Source organism: Lampris incognitus, chromosome 3 (genome assembly GCF_029633865.1).
Source record: "Lampris incognitus isolate fLamInc1 chromosome 3, fLamInc1.hap2, whole genome shotgun sequence".
In the NCBI taxonomy this organism is placed as follows: Eukaryota; Metazoa; Chordata; class Actinopteri; order Lampriformes; family Lampridae; genus Lampris; species Lampris incognitus.
Window position 1 is genome coordinate 24,594,388 of NC_079213.1, and position 18,862 is coordinate 24,613,249.

At 45.1% G+C, this 18,862-nt stretch overlaps 1 protein-coding gene across 1 annotated transcript in view; it reads right to left on the reverse strand.

Moving 5' to 3' along the window:
• The window catches only part of lrmp (lymphoid-restricted membrane protein), a 65,965-nt gene extending 63,184 nt beyond the window's left edge, over window positions 1-2,781 (reverse strand). Inside the window, exons 1-2 of the mRNA XM_056276693.1 lie at window positions 2,079-2,781; window positions 573-671 (exon numbers count right to left, since the gene is read on the reverse strand). Coding sequence (XP_056132668.1) covers window positions 573-671; window positions 2,079-2,781 — 802 coding nt within the window. The remainder of the gene's footprint in view (window positions 1-572; window positions 672-2,078) is intronic.
• Between the last annotated feature and the right edge of the window lie 16,081 nt (window positions 2,782-18,862).

The following is an 18,862-nucleotide window of genomic DNA, read 5'->3' on the forward strand; positions in this document are numbered from 1 at the left end:
AGAAACCAGAAAAAAATGAAAGGAAAGCAAGGCAACATTAATCTCCTAAAGAGGTGTAAACAGAAATTACACATCATAAAAAAAGACATCTAGCCATCCCGTTTATGAATGAAGAGTCACCATCCTTGCCCTATGTGCGTCTATGTATGTATATATATATATATATATATATATATATATATATATATATATATATATACACACACATACTCCCAACCAAATCAGATCCCAAAAGTCCTCTTTCCAAGATGGGGATCGTCATCAGAGTACCGGATCTGACAACTCATGCTGCAGAAATATCACAGCTGAACATATGAGCAGTCTCACAGGAGAAATAATGAAATAACTGTTTAAAAGAAACATCCACAGCATGGACGGATGTTGTTAAACTGCCAAGAGCCTGGCGTTTCACCAGAAGCTTTTTAAAGCTCAGACACACAGACGCACAATTACAACAAACTGTCAGAATGTGCTCCCTATCGTCAACACTCACATGTCTCATTTCTGCAAGAGTCCAATGGAGAGCATATTGTGCACAGTGGAAGCCTTGAATAGTGTGTGTTTGTGTGTACCTTGGCGCTGGGTGTCACAGGCGTGGAAAATGGTGTCAAGCAAATCCTCCTCACATATTAGACTAACCTCTGCCATTGTCTCCTTCCTTAACTCAGAGGCTAGTGTAGACCCCACACACACACACACACACACACACACACACACACACACACACACACACACACACACACAAAATTGGGTTAAGTGGCATGGAAGCAAAGCACATGACAAGTTTCCCTCCGGGTGCAGCAGCTAAACAACACGTGCAGGGAGTGTAGCAATGTGGGAAGAGCTGATCAGAACAGGCCCAAGGCCAGTGTTGGTCATATTCAGATCTGGGACGTTCACCATCTTTTTTTTCTTCTTTTTTTTTTTCCAATTCCACATCCACACCACTAGACACACTGGAGTTCAAAGAAGCTTTTTTTTGTGGTTTTTTTTTTTATTTAAATTTTTTTTAATTACTTATAATTGTTTTTGGGTTTTTTTCGGATTTCCCCCCTTTTTCTCCCCAATTGTACCTGGCCAATTACCCCACTCTTCCGAGTCTTCCCGGTCGCTTCCAAGCATCCCGTCCCCTCTGCCGATCCGGGGGGGGGGGGGGGGGGGGCTGCAGACTACCACATGCTTCCTCTGATACATGTGGAGTCGCCAGCCGCTTCTTTTCACCTGACAGTGAGGAGTTTCACCAGGGGGACATAGCACATGGGAGGACCACGCTATCCCCCCCCCAGTTCTCTCTCCCCCCCTGAACAGGCGCCCCGACTGACCAGAGGAGGCGCTAGTGCAGTGACCAGGACACATACCCACACCCGGCTTCCCACCTGCAGACACGGCCAATTGTGTCTGTAGGGACGCCCGACCAAGCCGGAGGTGACACGGGGACTCGAACCGGAGATCCCTGTGTCGGTAGGCAACAGAATAGACCACAACGCTACCCGGATGCCCATTCTTTTTGTAGTTTTGACATGGTAGAATATGTATGCTTAGAGTCAGTGTCTACATCATCACGCAAAGTTAAAAACAAGTTCAAAAAAGATTCTATTCAAAGTTAATGAAAGATTCAAAGCTCATAAGAAAAGTTTTCCGGCAATGTCAAGTTATTTCCACTGAAAAAGTTTCATTACTATGCGTGTCACCGAGTTTAATCTAAAACTGAGCAGAGGGTTATTTTTGTCATCCTGGCTCAAACAGAATATTTGCGTTTAGCTCTTAATGAACAAAACATTCCTGACTTAAAACTTGCATTATGGACACTTTGGACAGCGAGCTGATTAAAAGATGCCTCGGCTGTTGAGAAGTAAAAATATCCCAATAGCCAACATGCTGAAACACCATATGGCATGCTGACAAACAGAACATGAAAGTAAACATTGCCAATATTATGTAATACCTTACGGCTTGCTGGTGTCTACCCCTCGTATGATAATAATTAACGCTGACATTGCACAATCAAATACTCATTCACTGCAGCTACACTAAATGGGAGGTTGCAGAATCCCCCCCAGCAGGCGACAGCAGCTTACCCCTACCTCCCTCCCCCATGGACAGTCTCTTGACAACAAAGGCTGGGTAGGGCAGTTCACACGCCAGAGGGTTACCAGAGTCCACTGAACAGAAGTTGAGGTTGTAGGAAAGGATGCTGTGGGTCTCGGGGTGGGCGCTGGAAAGCAGTGTGGTCCTGGGCCGCCCATCGCCCTCAGGCTGCATGAAATCACGGGCTCCTCGTGGGACCATGGAGCAAAAAGAGTCTCTGGTCTGACCCACTGGCGTTGAGCTATACCACTGCCACATCTTGCCCTGCGCTCCCTCCGCAGCACTGGCGCTGCTGGCGCCTCTCCTCTCCCCCAGAGTGCTAGTGACGGTGTACATGACGTTGGCCTCCATGCAGTGGTTGGAGGGCGGGGTCGACGTGGCAGAGGGAGGCGGAAGGATGGCGGCGGCAGCACCCACGCTGTTCCTCTTGGAGGCCACGGGTGTCAGCATCCCTCTCCGTCTCCTCTCCTCCCCGTTGAAATCGTCGCCCCTGACAGCTCGCTTTTTCAGGATGGTTTCCAGGTCGAGACCCAGGTCCCACTGCGCGCTGTCGTAGCTGCTGGAGGAAAGCTTGGGGATCTGGAAAGGCGAGTTGGGCTCTCGGTCACCACGCCACTGGATGGTCTGCAGCTTGCGGCAGATGCTGTCCACGGGGTTGTGGCGACGTGTCGTCTGCGGGGCGCAGTAGTCCATGCTGCTTACCGTGAGGCTGGAGCGCTGCGTTCCTGACCGGAGGATGGGCTGAGGTCTGAGGAGGGACAGGAGAAGGCCACAAAAGAGTCATTTATTTGGATCCCCATACTAATGTAGAACACAATGGGCAAATTCCAAAAGTCAAGGGTGTTTTATGCACAAGTTCACAATTACGTGAGGAGATGAGACCCTTAAACAAAACTCTGCAAGCCAGTGAAACTAAGTCACATCAAGTGGTTACCGACCAGAAGAAAACAGAGAAGCCATTAAAGCTGTGTACATGATGCATCAATGTGTCTTTCAGGCCTTTCAAGATTTAGCTCCTTACTATGACCTTTTATAATTCACTGACTCATAAATGCGGTGTAAATCAGTTTACAGTCTCACATCAGTGTCTTCACGGTTTGTCCCCTATGTCAGACGTGTCTTTATGTATAGCAGTGTACTCTTTCTTCGTAAGGCGTGCTGCAAATGGATTTCAGATATATATATACACTACCGTTCAAAAGTTTGGGATCACCCAAACAATTTTGTGTTTTCCATGAAAAGTCACACTTATTCACCACCATATGTTGTGAAATGAATAGAAAATAGAGTCAAGACATTGACAAGGTTAGAAATAATGATTTGTATTTGAAATAAGATTTTTTTTACATCAAACTTTGCTTTCGTCAAAGAAGCCTCCATTTGCAGCAATTACAGCATTGCAGACCTTTGGCATTCTAGCTGTTAATTTGTTGAGGTAATCTGGAGAAATTGCACCCCACGCTTCCAGAAGCAGCTCCCACAAGTTGGATTGGTTGGATGGGCACTTCTTGCGTACCATACGGTCAAGCTGCTCCCACAACAGCTCAATGGGGTTCAGATCTGGTGACTGCGCTGGCCACTCCATTACCGATAGAATACCAGCTGCCTGCTTCTGCTCTAAATAGTTCTTGCACAATTTGGAGGTGTGTTTAGGGTCATTGTCCTGTTGTAGGATGAAATTGGCTCCAATCAAGCGCTGTCCACTGGGTATGGCATGGCGTTGCAAAATGGAGTGATAGCCTTCCTTATTCAGAATCCCTTTTACCCTGTACAAATCTCCCACCTTACCAGCACCAAAGCAACCCCAGACCATCACATTACCTCCACCATGCTTAACAGATGGCATCAGGCATTCTTCCAGCATCTTTTCATTTGTTCTGCGTCTCACAAACGTTCTTCTTTGTGATCCAAACACCTCAAACTTGGATTCATCCGTCCACAACACTTTTTTCCAGTCTTCCTCTGTCCAATGTCTGTGTTCTTTTGCCCATCTTAATCTTTTTCTTTTATTGGTCAGTCTCAGATATGGCTTTTTCTTTGCCACTCTGCCCTGAAGCCCAGAATCCCGCAGCCGCCTCTTCACTGTAGATGTTGACACTGGTGTTTTGCGGGTACTATTTAATGAAGATGCCAGTTGGGGACCTGTGAGGCGTCTGTTTCTCAAACTAGAGACTCTAATGTACTTATCTTCTTGCTCAGTTGTGCAACGCGGCCTCCCACTTCTTTTTCTACTCTGGTTAGAGCCTGTTTGTGCTGTCCTCTGAAGGGAGTAGTACACACCGGTGTAGGATATCTTCAATTTCTTAGCAATTTCTCGCATGGAATAGCCTTAATTTCTAAGAACAAGAATAGACTGTCGAGTTTCAGATGAAAGTTCTCTTTTTCTGGCCATTTTGAGCGTTTAATTGACCCCACAAATGTGATGCTCCAGAAACTCAATCTGCTCAAAGGAAGGTCAGTTTTGTAGCTTCTGTAACGAGCTAAACTGTTTTCAGATGTGTGAACATGATTCACAAGGGTTTTCTAATCATCAATTAGCCTTCTGAGCCAATGAGCAAACACATTGTACCATTAGAACACTGGAGTGATAGTTGCTTGAAATGGGCCTCTATACACCTATGTAGATATTGCACCAAAAACCAGACATTTGCAGCTAGAATAGTCATTTACCACATTAGCAATGTATAGAGTGTATTTCTTTAAAGTTAAGACTAGTTTAAAGTTATCTTCATTGAAAAGTACAGTGCTTTTCCTTCAAAAATATGGACATTTCAATGTGATCCCAAACTTTTGAACGGTAGTGTATATATATATATATAGACGTCTCCCTTGATGATTTTAAAGCAATAATGAAGGCTCTTGTTACATGCTCGACAAGGAGATGCTTTGTTTAGTTTATTAGCCTAAATAAGAGCCTGCTTAATTGCTTAATTGCAAAAAATATATATAATAAACCGCATTTTTACTTCATACATTGTTTTAAGTCATTGGTGAGCAGCTTTGGTTAGCCATGACGCCGCCCTGAGCCTTCATCTCAGTGAGGATTATCTTGTGAAACAAAACACTAATAAAAAAAACCAGCATCTGATAGATAGTGTGGCATTACATAGCCAACGTGTGTGAGATGTTATTTTCTGTTAGGTGTATTGTAGGCCTGCAGGAGTTGCAGAAATGTGGCTCTGCAGCTGGAATGGGGGTAGACCTGCACAAGGCCACTTAGGCACACAGTTTGAACTATTTGAGGCAACAAAAATAAATAAATAGAAACCAAACAAGTCTATTAGAGCACCGACCGTGAGCCGGTTCTGGCTGGCTGAATTTCATTTAGCCACTGAATCACTGCGTGGGAGAGCAAGGCACGCTGGATAGTCGGAGGATGAAGGATGGTTTGATGAATGAATGGATGGCGTTATGTATTGAAAATGCGACAAATCCACTTCATCTCACGCCGGGAACACCCCAAAAATCAAATCGGCCGCACAATCAATTCACACAAGGTTAGATCAGACTTATAAGAACAACAGTAGACGATTCGAGGCCAATTTCACACTCTGATAAACAGCAACTTCAGTTTAAGCGAGTCAAGTGCAGCTGTGCAAATTAGCCTCGTTAAACGTCAACTCTTTTTTTTATCAAAGCATGGCTTGTTTTACACTAGCCTAACCCTAAAAAACACAGTATGACTCTCTTTAACGAGTAATTGTCGCTTCGGATTACTTGAAGTGAATCATTAAAAACATTTTAGCCGAAGAAGCCAAAGCGTCAATGCCAATAACATGCACCTGAGCAAGAGGTTTGTTCGCACACTCCTCCCAAATCAGCTCCAGCTAAATCTAACGCTTCGTCATTTAGTTTCTTCGTTGCTCTCATTCCTAATCGGCTAAAACGGAGAATAAAACTTGTTACCTTTTTTTCCTCAAGTTTCTACGGGAAAAGGTACTCCACGTTGTAACGCTGGCAGGTGTCCTGACGCATGGTCCGCATGAAGGAGATGTGCGCCGGTGTTTTAAAAAAAGGGACGACGGGAAAAGCGGGCCAACATCTCCCCCGCCTGGACCCGCCGTGTCATGACACCCACCGGTACGAGGCTGCGCCCTGTGGCGCCAAATCTGGTATCCCCCAAATTATATGCATCCAGTGGTGTCGCGGCAACAGTGGTACGCGCCTTCAGTTAAATTTCACATGAGAATATAGCAACACGGAGATTATTATTATTATTATTATATTTTCCCCCTCTATTGTGATTAAAAACGTTGTTTTATGGTTTCTGCAAACAAAGTCAGGCTAACATAGCCCACCCAAAGAGCAAGCGTTTTTCTCGTCAGGTTATTATTACCCAGATTTTGGCAGTGTAATTCGATTGTAAAACTGTGTTGATAAACTAAAAACAATTTTAAAAAAAAGTTGACCAAAAAAAAAAATCAATTATTTGTGAAAAGAAACAACGCCCGCCTTCCCGTGACGCCACGGATATACTTGTTCCTCTGGGGATGCAAAATTTGGCACGACAGCTTACGTCATTTCGGGTTCATATTAGTTACAGCGAAAATATTCTGATTAGCCTACTCCGACGGCCTGCCTCAATTAGAGCATTGTCTGCGGAACGACTCTTCTGTCGAATTAAGTTAATTGCTGTCTCAGCTCTCTTGTGCCTTTTGCGTGTCTTGAATAGCAAACGAACACGACAGAAAATGAATCTTTAATAGAAAAGGGACCGACATGCTCCTCTTTCATTCGGGCAATATAAAAGTTTCATAAAACTGGAAACGCTTGTTGTCTAACGGACGGTGGTGTGCCGCAAAACATCAACGACACCGGGAGTGACAGCAAACTGCAATGGATAACTTTGCAAACAGTGAAAGACAGAGAGGGGGGGGTCCTAACAGGTATAACACGTTTAATTTAGAGTAAAGTTATTAAACCATTATTGTGCAATGAATGGGATGAATGGTAGTTTTATATATATATATATATATATATATAACTACCGGTAATGTGGCTTTTACGCATGACTGCGTTATCCATATCGTACTCAATATTTGGCCGCGTCAAGTTAAGCGGTCGGTGCGCTAAAACACAATGAAGACCCGGGGGACGTCAATCAAACATTAACGCCGAGGAGCACAGTATCATTACACGCCGACAAATGAACGCAACAAATGTTTAATCTGTAAGCGGTTTACTCTGTCTTGCGCGAGCCGGCAAAGCGCGATTTGGCCATCACAACTCTTCATCATGGCGAGCGCTCCAGACGTGCCCTCATCGGCTCTGAAGGTAAAGGAGGGGGGCAAAACCACCCTCCTCTCTAAACCCCGTTAATGAATATTGATCCATACTGTACCGTCCTTCACGTTATGGACCAGCCTACCTTTGACAGCTATATGTAGGATTAATATTGGTGACGCAGTTTGTGCTTTAATCTGTCGTCTCGCAGACAGACGCGATTACAGATGCCCTTGTTGTACGCCGGGTTTTTGTTTTATAGACCGTAAACGATGCGTTTCTTTATTTCTATTCACGTTTTGGAGCTATCTGGGTTTAAAAAAAATAAATGAATGAAAAATATTTGATAACAGCCACTGTCATGTCCAGGCGCGCTAACACATGATATCGTTTGCTCGTGGAGCGGTGGGTGACGTAATGCGTTCACATGGCCTATTTGTGTCCACGTCCGTTTGCTTCGCGTATTGCAACGTGTTTTCTCAAACCGATAGCCTGAACAACGATGTAGCCTCCTCCTTATGAGGAGCGTACCACAGTTATTGCAGTACGCTACTCGTGAGGAGTATCTGCAAAGGGGAAATCCCGGGGAAGTGTCATCACCTGTTTCTTCTTTTGATATTAAACGTGTCTGTGGGGTTGTGTTAAATGTGCTGCACTCTGCACCCTGGCTGCACCCTCTGCACTCCTCAGTACGATTCTTTCCCACATTCATTATTCAACCACAGGCAACGACTATAATTTCCTGCCCCCCCCCCCGTTCAATTTGTAGTTGTAGTAAAAAAACAACCACTGTTTGGTTCTGAGAAATGTGGAATGACACTTCTCTTGCACCCCTACAGTCCACACGATAAACTCTTAGAATTTTGTTAATTCATTGTATGATCTTGTGTCATTGTAACTCTTGTTCAAATGTGTTCCCTTTCCTTCAGGGATGTGTTGATGCTGACGCATCCACCCCTCATATGGATGACAATGTTGTGCACAGCTTCAAGGTATTGTATATAATCTCACTGAGATGAGGACAAACTGAGATTTTCATGTCACTGCTGTGAGATGTGCGCGAAGGCAGAAATGTGCGGGTCTACTCTAGACAGCTATTCCAGTGTTAAAGTGCCGCCGTGTGTTTGTCTGGCCTTGCAGGACATTTTTTTTTGTGTCAGGTGTCAAACTGGTTGATTATATATGCAATGTTGTAGAACAATAACAGAGGTCAGGAGAGGTCTGATCTGTCTTTTGAACAGCAGCTCTCCCTGATGCACATGAGACGAAACCTAGGCACCTACCCTCAGTATGCACTCCGGCTGCAGCATCTTGATGTCTCCTTGGTCTCCTGACATGTAAAAATCCCCCCTGGTCGCTCAACGTGAGCTGAGCAAGCAGTTCATCTTGTCCTCATGGTGCCGGCTGCAGTCCACACGGACCCCTCTGGGTCGCCGTCTCCTCGCTGTGACAGCAAACAGATAGAAAGCTAATCCAACAGAAATCCCGGCTCTCGGATCGCTCTGAGTAGATTGGCTGTCAACTTCAGCGACGCTTCCGTCGATCAGCGTCCTCTAAAGTTGCTGATGTGGCTGTCAGGTACCCAAGTTCCCCTCTACCAAAATGGTCCCCATTTTTATTTTGTGTGCATTGCAGGTCCCTTTAATTAAGGATGCCATTTAGGCCCACTTCCCTCTTCTTACTCATTCTCCTCCACCTGTTTTAGCGCCTCCTCCTCCTCCTCTGAGGGCACGGGGAGGTGCTTTGTGGTCTGCTGGGGGAGAATCCACTTTCCCAGGTCATGCAAAGTCGCCGGGGCTTTGATTGGTCTCTGACCCTGGCAGCCTGAGAAGCAGACAACAGGCTCGGGTAGCAATTAGGTCAGACATATGTGAACACCACACATACACATACACACACACACACACACACACACACACACACACACACACACACACACACACACACACACACACACACACACACACACACACACACACACACACACACACACACACAATGAATCAAGTAAAACCTGTTAGTCACTCTGATAATTGGAAGACAACAGGGACTCCTTTGTGATACGACTGACATGTCATTTCATGGTATGGTCATAACAATGTCGTCAAACCCTGGCCTTGTGGCATGTTTGTATGTGCTTATTTATATATGTGTTAATGTATAGCATGCATGCTTGTTTGTCTTGGTATCTGTCTTTATCAGTATCTGTGTATGTATGCAGGTGTGTGTTTCGTCAACCTAGACAAAGATTACCCCGTAATTGGAATCTTTAACGTCTACAAATAGACATAGACAGACCACCTGATTCACCAACAAAAGCAAGAAATGTTTGCACATGATTTTTTTTTTCTTGCCTGGAGCGCTTGTGTCAACTGAGTGCAAGCTTCAAGTATTTGAGACTTCAAAACCTTGGCGCCAGATTCCCACTCAGGGCCTACGTCTCTTAAACATTAGTCGACCGGTGGATGTACAGACGTGCATATTTTTAGCCTCTTAATCCTGGTGAAATGCTGGCTGGACTGTATGTGAACTGAGGGAGACAGGTAAGAGTGAGGCTGGATTATGGCTCACTTGTCTGACGACACTGGCCCTTTGCTGTTGAAGCTGTGCCCAGGCTACAACTGTGTTGATGTGACTTGCAATTTAACTGAGGTCTTCCCGTGCGTGCTGCGTCCAATTTTTTTTCCAAGTGTGACATTTCTACGAGATGAAAAATAAAAGTGTGTTGTGTAATCTGGTTACATTGTCAGTCAGTGCGGTGCAGTGGTCACTCGCCACTTCTCAGGCTCTGTAATCTGGGATTACGATGCAAGCAACCTTCTGCAACATGAGGGAGGAGCTAACAGCATCATTTTAATCCGAACCACAACCAATCAGAACAGAGAACTGATTGAGTGACGTGGGGGGGGGGTATCGTGTGTTCAACAGCAGGTTCAGAATTTGCAGAATTTAGTTTTTCAAACTAGCAGTCCATACAGATCAGGGCCCAATGGGCAGCTATCTAGTCAATATAATATAATGTGATATGTTAGCGCAGTCGCAACACAGCAAGAAGGTCCTGGGTTCGAGACCCGGGGTAGTCCAACCTTGGTGGGTTGTCCTGGGTCGTCCTCTGTCTGGAGTTTGCATGTTCTCCCTGTGTCTGCATGGGTTTCCTCTGGGTGCTCCGGTTTCCTCCCACAGTCCAAAGACATGTAGGTCAGGTGAATCAGCCATACTAAATTGTCCATCCGTATGAATGTGTGTGTGTGTGTGTGTGTGTGTGTGTGTGTGTGTGTGTGTGTGTGTGTGTGTGTATATATGTGTGTGTGGGCCCTGTGATGGCCTGGCAGCCTGTCCAGGGTGTCTCCCCACCTGCTGCCCAATGACTGCTGGAATAGGCTCCAGCATCCCTGCAACCCTGAGAGCAGGATAAGCAGTTCAGATAATGGATGGGTGGATGGATGGATAATATAATATAATATATCTGAATCAGAATCAGAATACTTTATTTATCCCCGAGGGGAAATTGAGTTCTATTACAGACACTCACGCTCTAATAACTAAAAACTAACAAGATACAAGATAAGAAAATAGAAACAGAAACAAACAGAAATAAAAGATAAATAAGAAAAAGAAATAAGAGCAAAATATATCAACAAGCATGGTGCACATAACACCCTATCTATACTGTACTACCACAGCACACAACAAGCAGCACAAAACAACACAAACAAAACCCGACAGGGCCAATCCAATGACCATTAACTCAGTGTCTGACAGTCTGAGTCTGAGGGGGGAGTTGTAAAGTTTGATGGCCGCAGGCAGGAATGACCTCCTGTGGCGCTCTGTGGTGCTTTTCGGTAGAATGAGTCTTTTACTAAAAGTACTCCTGTGGCCAACCACCATGTCATGGAGTGGGTGGGAGACAGTCCATGATGGCACGTAATTTCAACAGCGTCCTCCTCTCAGAAACTGCCGCCACAGAATCCAGTTCCACCACCCCAACTTCACGGATCAGTTTATTGAGCCTGTTTGCATCCGCTACCCTCAACCTGCTGCCCCAACACACAACAGCAAACAGGAGAGCACTGGCCACCACAGACTCATGCCACATCCTGAGCATTGTCTGGCAGATGTTGAAGGACCTCAGCCTCCTCAAAAAGTAGAGACGGCTCTGTCCCTTCTTGTAGAGGGCGTCAGTGTTCTTAGCCCAGTCCAGTTTATTGTCTATATACACCCCCAGGTACTTATAGTATTCCACAGTGTCCACACTGACCCCCTGAATGGAGACAGGGGTCACTGGTGTCATGTCCCTCCTCAGGTCAACAACTAGCTCCTTTGTCTTTGTCACGTTGAGCTGCAGATTGTTCTGCTCACACCACGTGACAAAGTTTCCCACCACAGCTCTGTACTCGGCCTCCTCGCCATTACTGATGCATCCGACTATAGCAGAGTCATCAGAGAACTTCTGAAGATGGCAGGACTCTGTGTGGTAGTTGAAGTATGTGGTGTAGAGGGTGAAAAGGAAGGGAGACAGGACTGTCCCCTGCAGAGTACCTGTGTTGCTGACCACTCTGTCTGACGCACAGTGTTGCGCGCACACATACTGTGGTCTACCAGTAAGGTAGTCAACAATCCAGGACACAAGGGGGGCATCTACCTGCATTGCTGTCAGCTTCACACCCAGTAGAGCTGGCCGGATGGTGTTGAAGGCACTGGAAAAGTCAAAGAACATGACTCTCACAGAGCTTGCTGGCTTATCCAGGTGGACATAGGCATGGTTAAGCAGGAAAATGATGGCATCCTCAACTCCTAGTCGGGGTTGGTAGGCGAACTGGAGGGGGTCTAAGTGTGGCTTGACCGTGGGCTGAAGCTGCTCTAGGATGAGTCTTTCCAAAGTCTTCATGATGTGTGAAGTCAATAATATAATGTAATGTAATATAATATAATATAATATAATATGACATAATATGACATAATATAATATAATATAATATCTACTACTACTACTACTTTCGGCTGTTCCCGTTAGGGGTCGCCACAGCGGATCATCCGTTTCCACCTCCTCCTGTCCTCTGCATCTTCCTCTGTCACACCAGCCACCTGCATGTCTTCCCTCACCACATCCATAAACCTCCTCTTTAGCCTTCCTCTTTTCCTCTTCCCTGGCAGCTCCATATTCAGCATCCTTCTCCCAATATACCCAGCATCTCTCCTCCACACATGTCCAAGCCATCTCAATCTTGCCTCTCTTGCTTTGTCTCCAAACCATCCAACTTGAGCGGTCCCTCTAATATAATCGTTCCTAATCCTGTCCTTCTTCATCACTCTCAGTGAAAATCTTAGCATCTTCAACTCTGCCACCTCCAGCTCCACCTCCTGTCTTTTGATCAGTGCCACTGTCTCCAAACCATATAACATAGCTGGTCTCACAACTATCTTGTAAACCTTCCCTTTAGCTCTTGCTGGCACCCTTCTGTTGCAAATCACTCCTGACACTCTTCTCCACCCACTCCACCCTGCCTGCACTCTCTTCTTCACCTCTCTCCTGCACTCCCCGTTACTTTGGACAGTTGACCCCAAGTATTTAAACTCATATGCCTTCTTCACCTCCACTGCTTGCATCCTGACCATTCCCCTGTCCTCCCTCTCATTCACGCATAGGTATTCTGTCTTGCTCCTACTGACTTTCATTCCTCTTCTCTCCAGTGCATACCTCCACAACTCCAGGCTCTTCTGAACTTGCACCCTACTCTCTCTACAGATCACAATGTCATCCGTGAACATCATAGTCCATGGAGACTCCTGCCTGATTTGTCCGTCAACCTGTGCATCACCATTGCAAACAAGAAAGGGCTCAGAGCCGATCCTTGATGTAATCCCACCTCCACCTTGAACCCATCTGTCATTCCAACCGAAGACCTCTCACCACTGTCACACTTCCCTCATACATATCCTGCACCACTCCTACATACTTCTCTGAAACTCCCGACTTGCTCATACAATAATACACCTCCTCTCTCGGCACCCTGTCATATGCTTTCTCTAAATCCACACAGACACAGTATAACTCCTTCTGGCCTTCTCTATACTTCTCAGTCAACACACTAGAGTAAACATCGCATCTGTAGTGCTCTTTCGCGGCATGAAACCATACTGCTGCTTGTCTGTGAATGTTCTCATTCATCCAGGTCATGGTTATCCAAAGGAATTGAATCGAGTGCAACTGGACTTGGTATATATCCGTGATTCAATTCCTTTGGACATACTGCTACTTGCTGATCCTCACCTCTCCTCTTAACCTAGCTTCCACTACTCTTTCCCATATCTTCATGCTGTGGCTGACCAACTTTATACCTCTGTAGTTGCTACAGTTCTGCACATCACCCTTGTACTTGAAAATTGGTACAAGTATGCTTCTTCTCTACTCCTCAAGCATCCTCTCGCTTTCCAAGATTGTGTTGAACAATCTAGTTAAAAACCCCTCTGCCATCTTTCCTAAACATCTCCATGCCTCCACAGGTATGTCATCAGGACCAACTGCCTTTCCACTCTTCATCCTCTTCATAGCTGCCCTCACTTCCTCCTTGCTAATCCACTGAACTTCCTGATTCACTATCCCTACATCATCCATCCTTCTCTCTCTCTCATTTTCTTAATTCATCAGCCCCTCAAAGTACTCCTTCCTCCTTCTTAGCACACTCTCCTCGCTTGTCAGCACATTTCCATCTCTATCCTTGATTTCTCTAACTTGCTGCACATCCTTCACAGCTCGCTCCCTCTGTCTAGCCAATCGGTACACGTCTTTTTCTCCTTCCTTAGTGTCTAACCTGTCATACAACTCACCATACGCCTTTTCCTTTGCCTTTGCCACCTCTCTCTTTGCTTTACGCTGCATCTCCTTGTACTCCTGTCTACTTTCTTCATCTCTCTAACTATCCCACTTCTTCTTTGCCAACCTCTTCCTCTGTATAATTTGATGTACTTCCTCATTCCACCACCAAGTCTCCTTGTCTTCCTTCCTCTGTCCTGATGACACACCAAGTACCTTCCTAGCTGTCTCCCTCACTATTTCTGCAGTGGTTGCCCAGCCATCCAGCAACTCTTCAATACCAGCCAGTGCCTGTCTTAACTCCTGCCTGAACTCCACACAACAGACCCAGTCTTCCTTCTCCAACTTCCACCATTTGACCTTCGGCTCTGCCTTCACTCGCTTCCTCTTCTTGGTCTCCAAAGTCACCCTAAAGACCACCATCCGATGCTGCCCAGCTACATTCTCCCCTGTCAACACCTTGCAGTCTCTAATCCCTTTTAGATCGCGCCTTCTACGTAAGATATAGTCCACCTGTGTGTACTTTCCTCCACTCTTGTACGTCACCCTGTGTTCCTCCCTCTTCTTGAAATACGTATTCACCACAGCCATTTCCATCCTTTTCTCAAAATCCACCACCATCTGTCCTTCCACATTTCTCTCCTTGATACCATACCTACCCATCACCTCCTCATCACCTCTGTTCCCTTCACTAACATGTCCATTCAAGTCTGCTTCAATCACCACTCTCTCCTCCTTGGGTACCCTCTCCACCACGTCATCCAACTCACTCCAGAATTCTTCTTTCTCTTCCATCTTACACCCAACTTGCAGGGCATATGCGCTGATAAAATTCAGCAATACACTTTCGATTTCCAGCTTCATACTCATCACTCTGTCTGACACTCTCTTCACCTCCAAAACACTCTTGACATACTCTTCCTTCCGTATTACCCCTACCTCAATTCTCCTCACATCCCCACCATGTTAGAAGAGTTTGAACCCATCTCCAATGATCCCGGCCTTACTCCCCTTCCACCTGGTCTCTTGCGCACACAGTATACCTACCTTCATTCTCTCCATCATATCAGCCAGCTCTCTCCCTTTACCAGTCATAGTGCCAACATTCAAAGTTCCGACTCACCTCCACACTCCTACCCTTCCTCCTCTCTCGCTGCCTCTGGACATGCGTTCCCCCTTTCCTTCTCCTTTGCCCAACAGTAGCAGAGTTTCCACCGGCACCCTGCTGGTTAACAGTACTGGTGGCAGTCGTTGTTGACCCAGGCCTCGACGGATCCAGTATGTAAATCTTATTTATGATCTGCATATTTGATTTGGCAAAGATTTTACGCCGGATGCCCTTCCTGATGCAACCGTCCCCATTTATCCGGGCTTGGGACCGGCACTTAGAATGCACTGGCTTGTGCATCCTCAGTGGCTGGGTTATAATATAATAACTATACTATAATATACTGTAATATAATATAATATAATATATGGTGTCACACATTTGAGCCCATAGCCATTGTTAGCACCATAGAGGCAGCGTGGTGGTGGAGTGATAAATGGACTGCATATTATATATAGCAACAGCCACTCAAACCACTTTACAATCAATGAATGCCCCCCCCCCACAACACACACACACACACACACACACACACACACACAACAATGGCGGCGTCAACCATGCAAATTAACAACCAGCTCACAGGAGCAGTTTAACTGTTTGGTGTCCTGCTCAGAGACACCTTCACTTTTTTGCAAGGAGGAGCTGAGGATCGAACCGGCAACCCTCCAGTTACCAGACAACCTGCCCTATCTCCGAGCCAGTGCCGTCCCTGTGAGCAGTGACAACTTCTTTGAGCTGAGGAGTCTGTGTCATGGTCTGTCGATAGCAATTCATCTGACTGCTAAAATATTTAAGAGCAAAAACCTAAAACCGTACCAGACCCTGGGCGCTCCTCTGTTGTGACCTTCCGGTTCTGACTTCAATGTGGAGGAGGATCAAGTTAAAAGAGAATTTTATAATGAGGATCAATAGCATTTCACATTATTCCAATTTATTTATCTTCATAATAATGCATTTGTATTATTGTAGTATTATACATTTGTAACAATACATTTACTTTCATCCCTTGCATATCCACAACCGTGGAATAGTTGCACTGTGTCTGTTAGCTGTTATCCTGGTAAAAGTCTTACTCCCGAGGATGAGCCACTGCAGATTACTTTTGACCTACGTCGCCGGTCTCAGACTGTGAAATAGTCTGACATGTCAAGGCCCATAACAATCCTCTGGTGGTCAGACTCACTCAGGGATAGAGAAAACCATCTCCTAAACTAGCACACTTAACGGTCAACAAAAATGCCCAGTTTAGATAGACCGCAGCCCCATCTGAGATTTACAAAATGCCAGAATCTGGGGAAAATGTTGGGATGGGCTGCAGGTATCAAACCACACCCCGCCGTTTGTTTTAACATCAGGAAAAGCTCAGTCTATTCTGGACAACTCTCCAGTCAACAGCAACCATGGAGGGAAGAGAGAGGGCTGATTTTATAAACCAGTGATTTCCAAACTGGTACGTGGCGCTGTCCATAGTGGTAGCAAGGGTCTTGCTAGATGGTCTAACAAATGCACTGCAACTGGCCCAAGTCCTTAACTTAAAACCAATTTTTTTTTCATTTTATTACAGACTAGTTATTACAAATGCACATCACATTACATTACAATGATGTAAAAATTAGTTGTTAATCATTTGAACATTTTAGAAATAAAATTTGCCTGTGCTTAGCCACATCACGTCACGTCACGTCCGACATAGCGTGAACTATTAACGCAGGTTGTGACTTGGATTCAGACTATTAGTATTATTGGTATTACTAGTCATAGTAGTAGTCGTAGTAGTAGTAGTAGTAGTAGTTGGGGTGGACTTACATAGGCGAGGTGGCTCTTTCAGAATGTGGCACTTGGGAAATTTGGTTTGGTACATAGTAGTACATGGTCTGAAAAGTTTGGGAACCTCTGCTATAAACTACAAAACTATTTTAACTATATAGAAACTATAGAAAATCAAACAAAAACTATGTAAAAAAAACTATCAAATTATACTACTCCTACTACTGAAAAATATAATAATATGTAACTTCGGTCTGTAGCCACTCTCTCTCTCTCGCTCTCTTTTAATATGTCTCTTGCTCAAATACTCCTCTCCTCAACAGAGGCATATGAATGTTTATTTATAGTAGAAGGTGGAAGGGTATAGCTAGGTGTTGTGACTCGTATCCCATCACATAGCCAAGCCTATGACAATCCATGGTTGTAATAACAGTTATAACTGCAGAAGCAGCACCTATCTTAGATTCCTTGCTTTGCATATAGATCATCTAGATTGCGCTAGAATGTCAAGATCCATCCATCCATCCATCCATTATCGTAACTGCTTATCCTGCTCTCAGGGTCGTGGGGATGCTGGAGCCTATTCCAGCAGTCATTGGGCGGCAGGCGGGGAGACACCCTGGATAGGCCGTCAGGCCATCACAGCGTAAAATGTCAAGATAAGGACCAGAATTGATGTGTCTGCCTTGGATGTGTCCAAGTACGTCAGTATTCAGTGAAAATATGTTGTTTCAGTGTTGTGTAGACCTGGATCAGCGTTTTACCTGTGCCCCCATCCATAGGGTTAGTGGTTGTGTCAGGAAGGGCATCCGACGTAAAATTTTGCCAAATCATTATGTAGATTGACAAGACCATACCGGATCAGTCGAGGCTCCATACGGGATTGGCTGAGGCCCGGGTTAGCAACGGCCACCATTGGTGCTGTGCCCTCATAGGGTACCGATGAAAACTGTACAATCCACTGTGGCGACCCCTGAGAAATGGGGAACAAGCTGAAAGAAGAAGAAGAAGAGTGTTGTGTAGACCTTTAAACCATCCGACTAAAAACCTTGAATACTGCATTAGAAAACATTCAGCAACAATTCTTTATTTGTAAATGACTGATATTGTGTTTTTTCATACCTTTATCCATAACTGTTCTCATTTGTCTCAAGCACTGAGGGAGTGGTCTAGTTCTCATTAATATTCATGAACTGACCTCTGAGTGACAAGCACAAGCAAGGGTTGGCGGTGAGAGTGGGCGGGGTAGATATCTTGATGATTTGATCTGACTGGCTTTTTGTAAAATTTATGACGTCATGAGTATCAGTGGAAAAAAAGATCGAGGGAGTCGTTTTAAAAAGAGAAAAAACTGAATTCTATCCTGTATATTTCATATTTCTCAGTAGCAAGACATCATGACAATTAAAATAATAAACGATGTTAGAAAATATTGTTTCAATTTTGGTCCGACGTCAAGAGCCTGTTTGCCACTTGGTACATTATCAACATGACAGGCAGCCAATGGTAAGGAGTCGTGCATTAACATGGACTATATTCTTGTGAACACAGAGAAGTACTGGGAAAATAAATAGGAATAACAACCTGGGAGAGAGGTGATTAGATATGTTTTAGGGGGTTTGATTCAGCAGGGACAGGAGGACACAAATTACGATTTGAAGAAATAATTTCTAAGTAGGACACCAAACGCAGAATGAACATAAAATGGTTCTCTGAAAATGCCTGTATATTGTAGCAAATTCGAGAGGCAGTCCGGGAGATCGTCGCCACAGCCGAGACGCGAACCCGTGATTCCCACACCGCGAGCGACAACGTTTACCACTCTACTTAAGGGTCCGACCCATTAATCAAGGACCAAC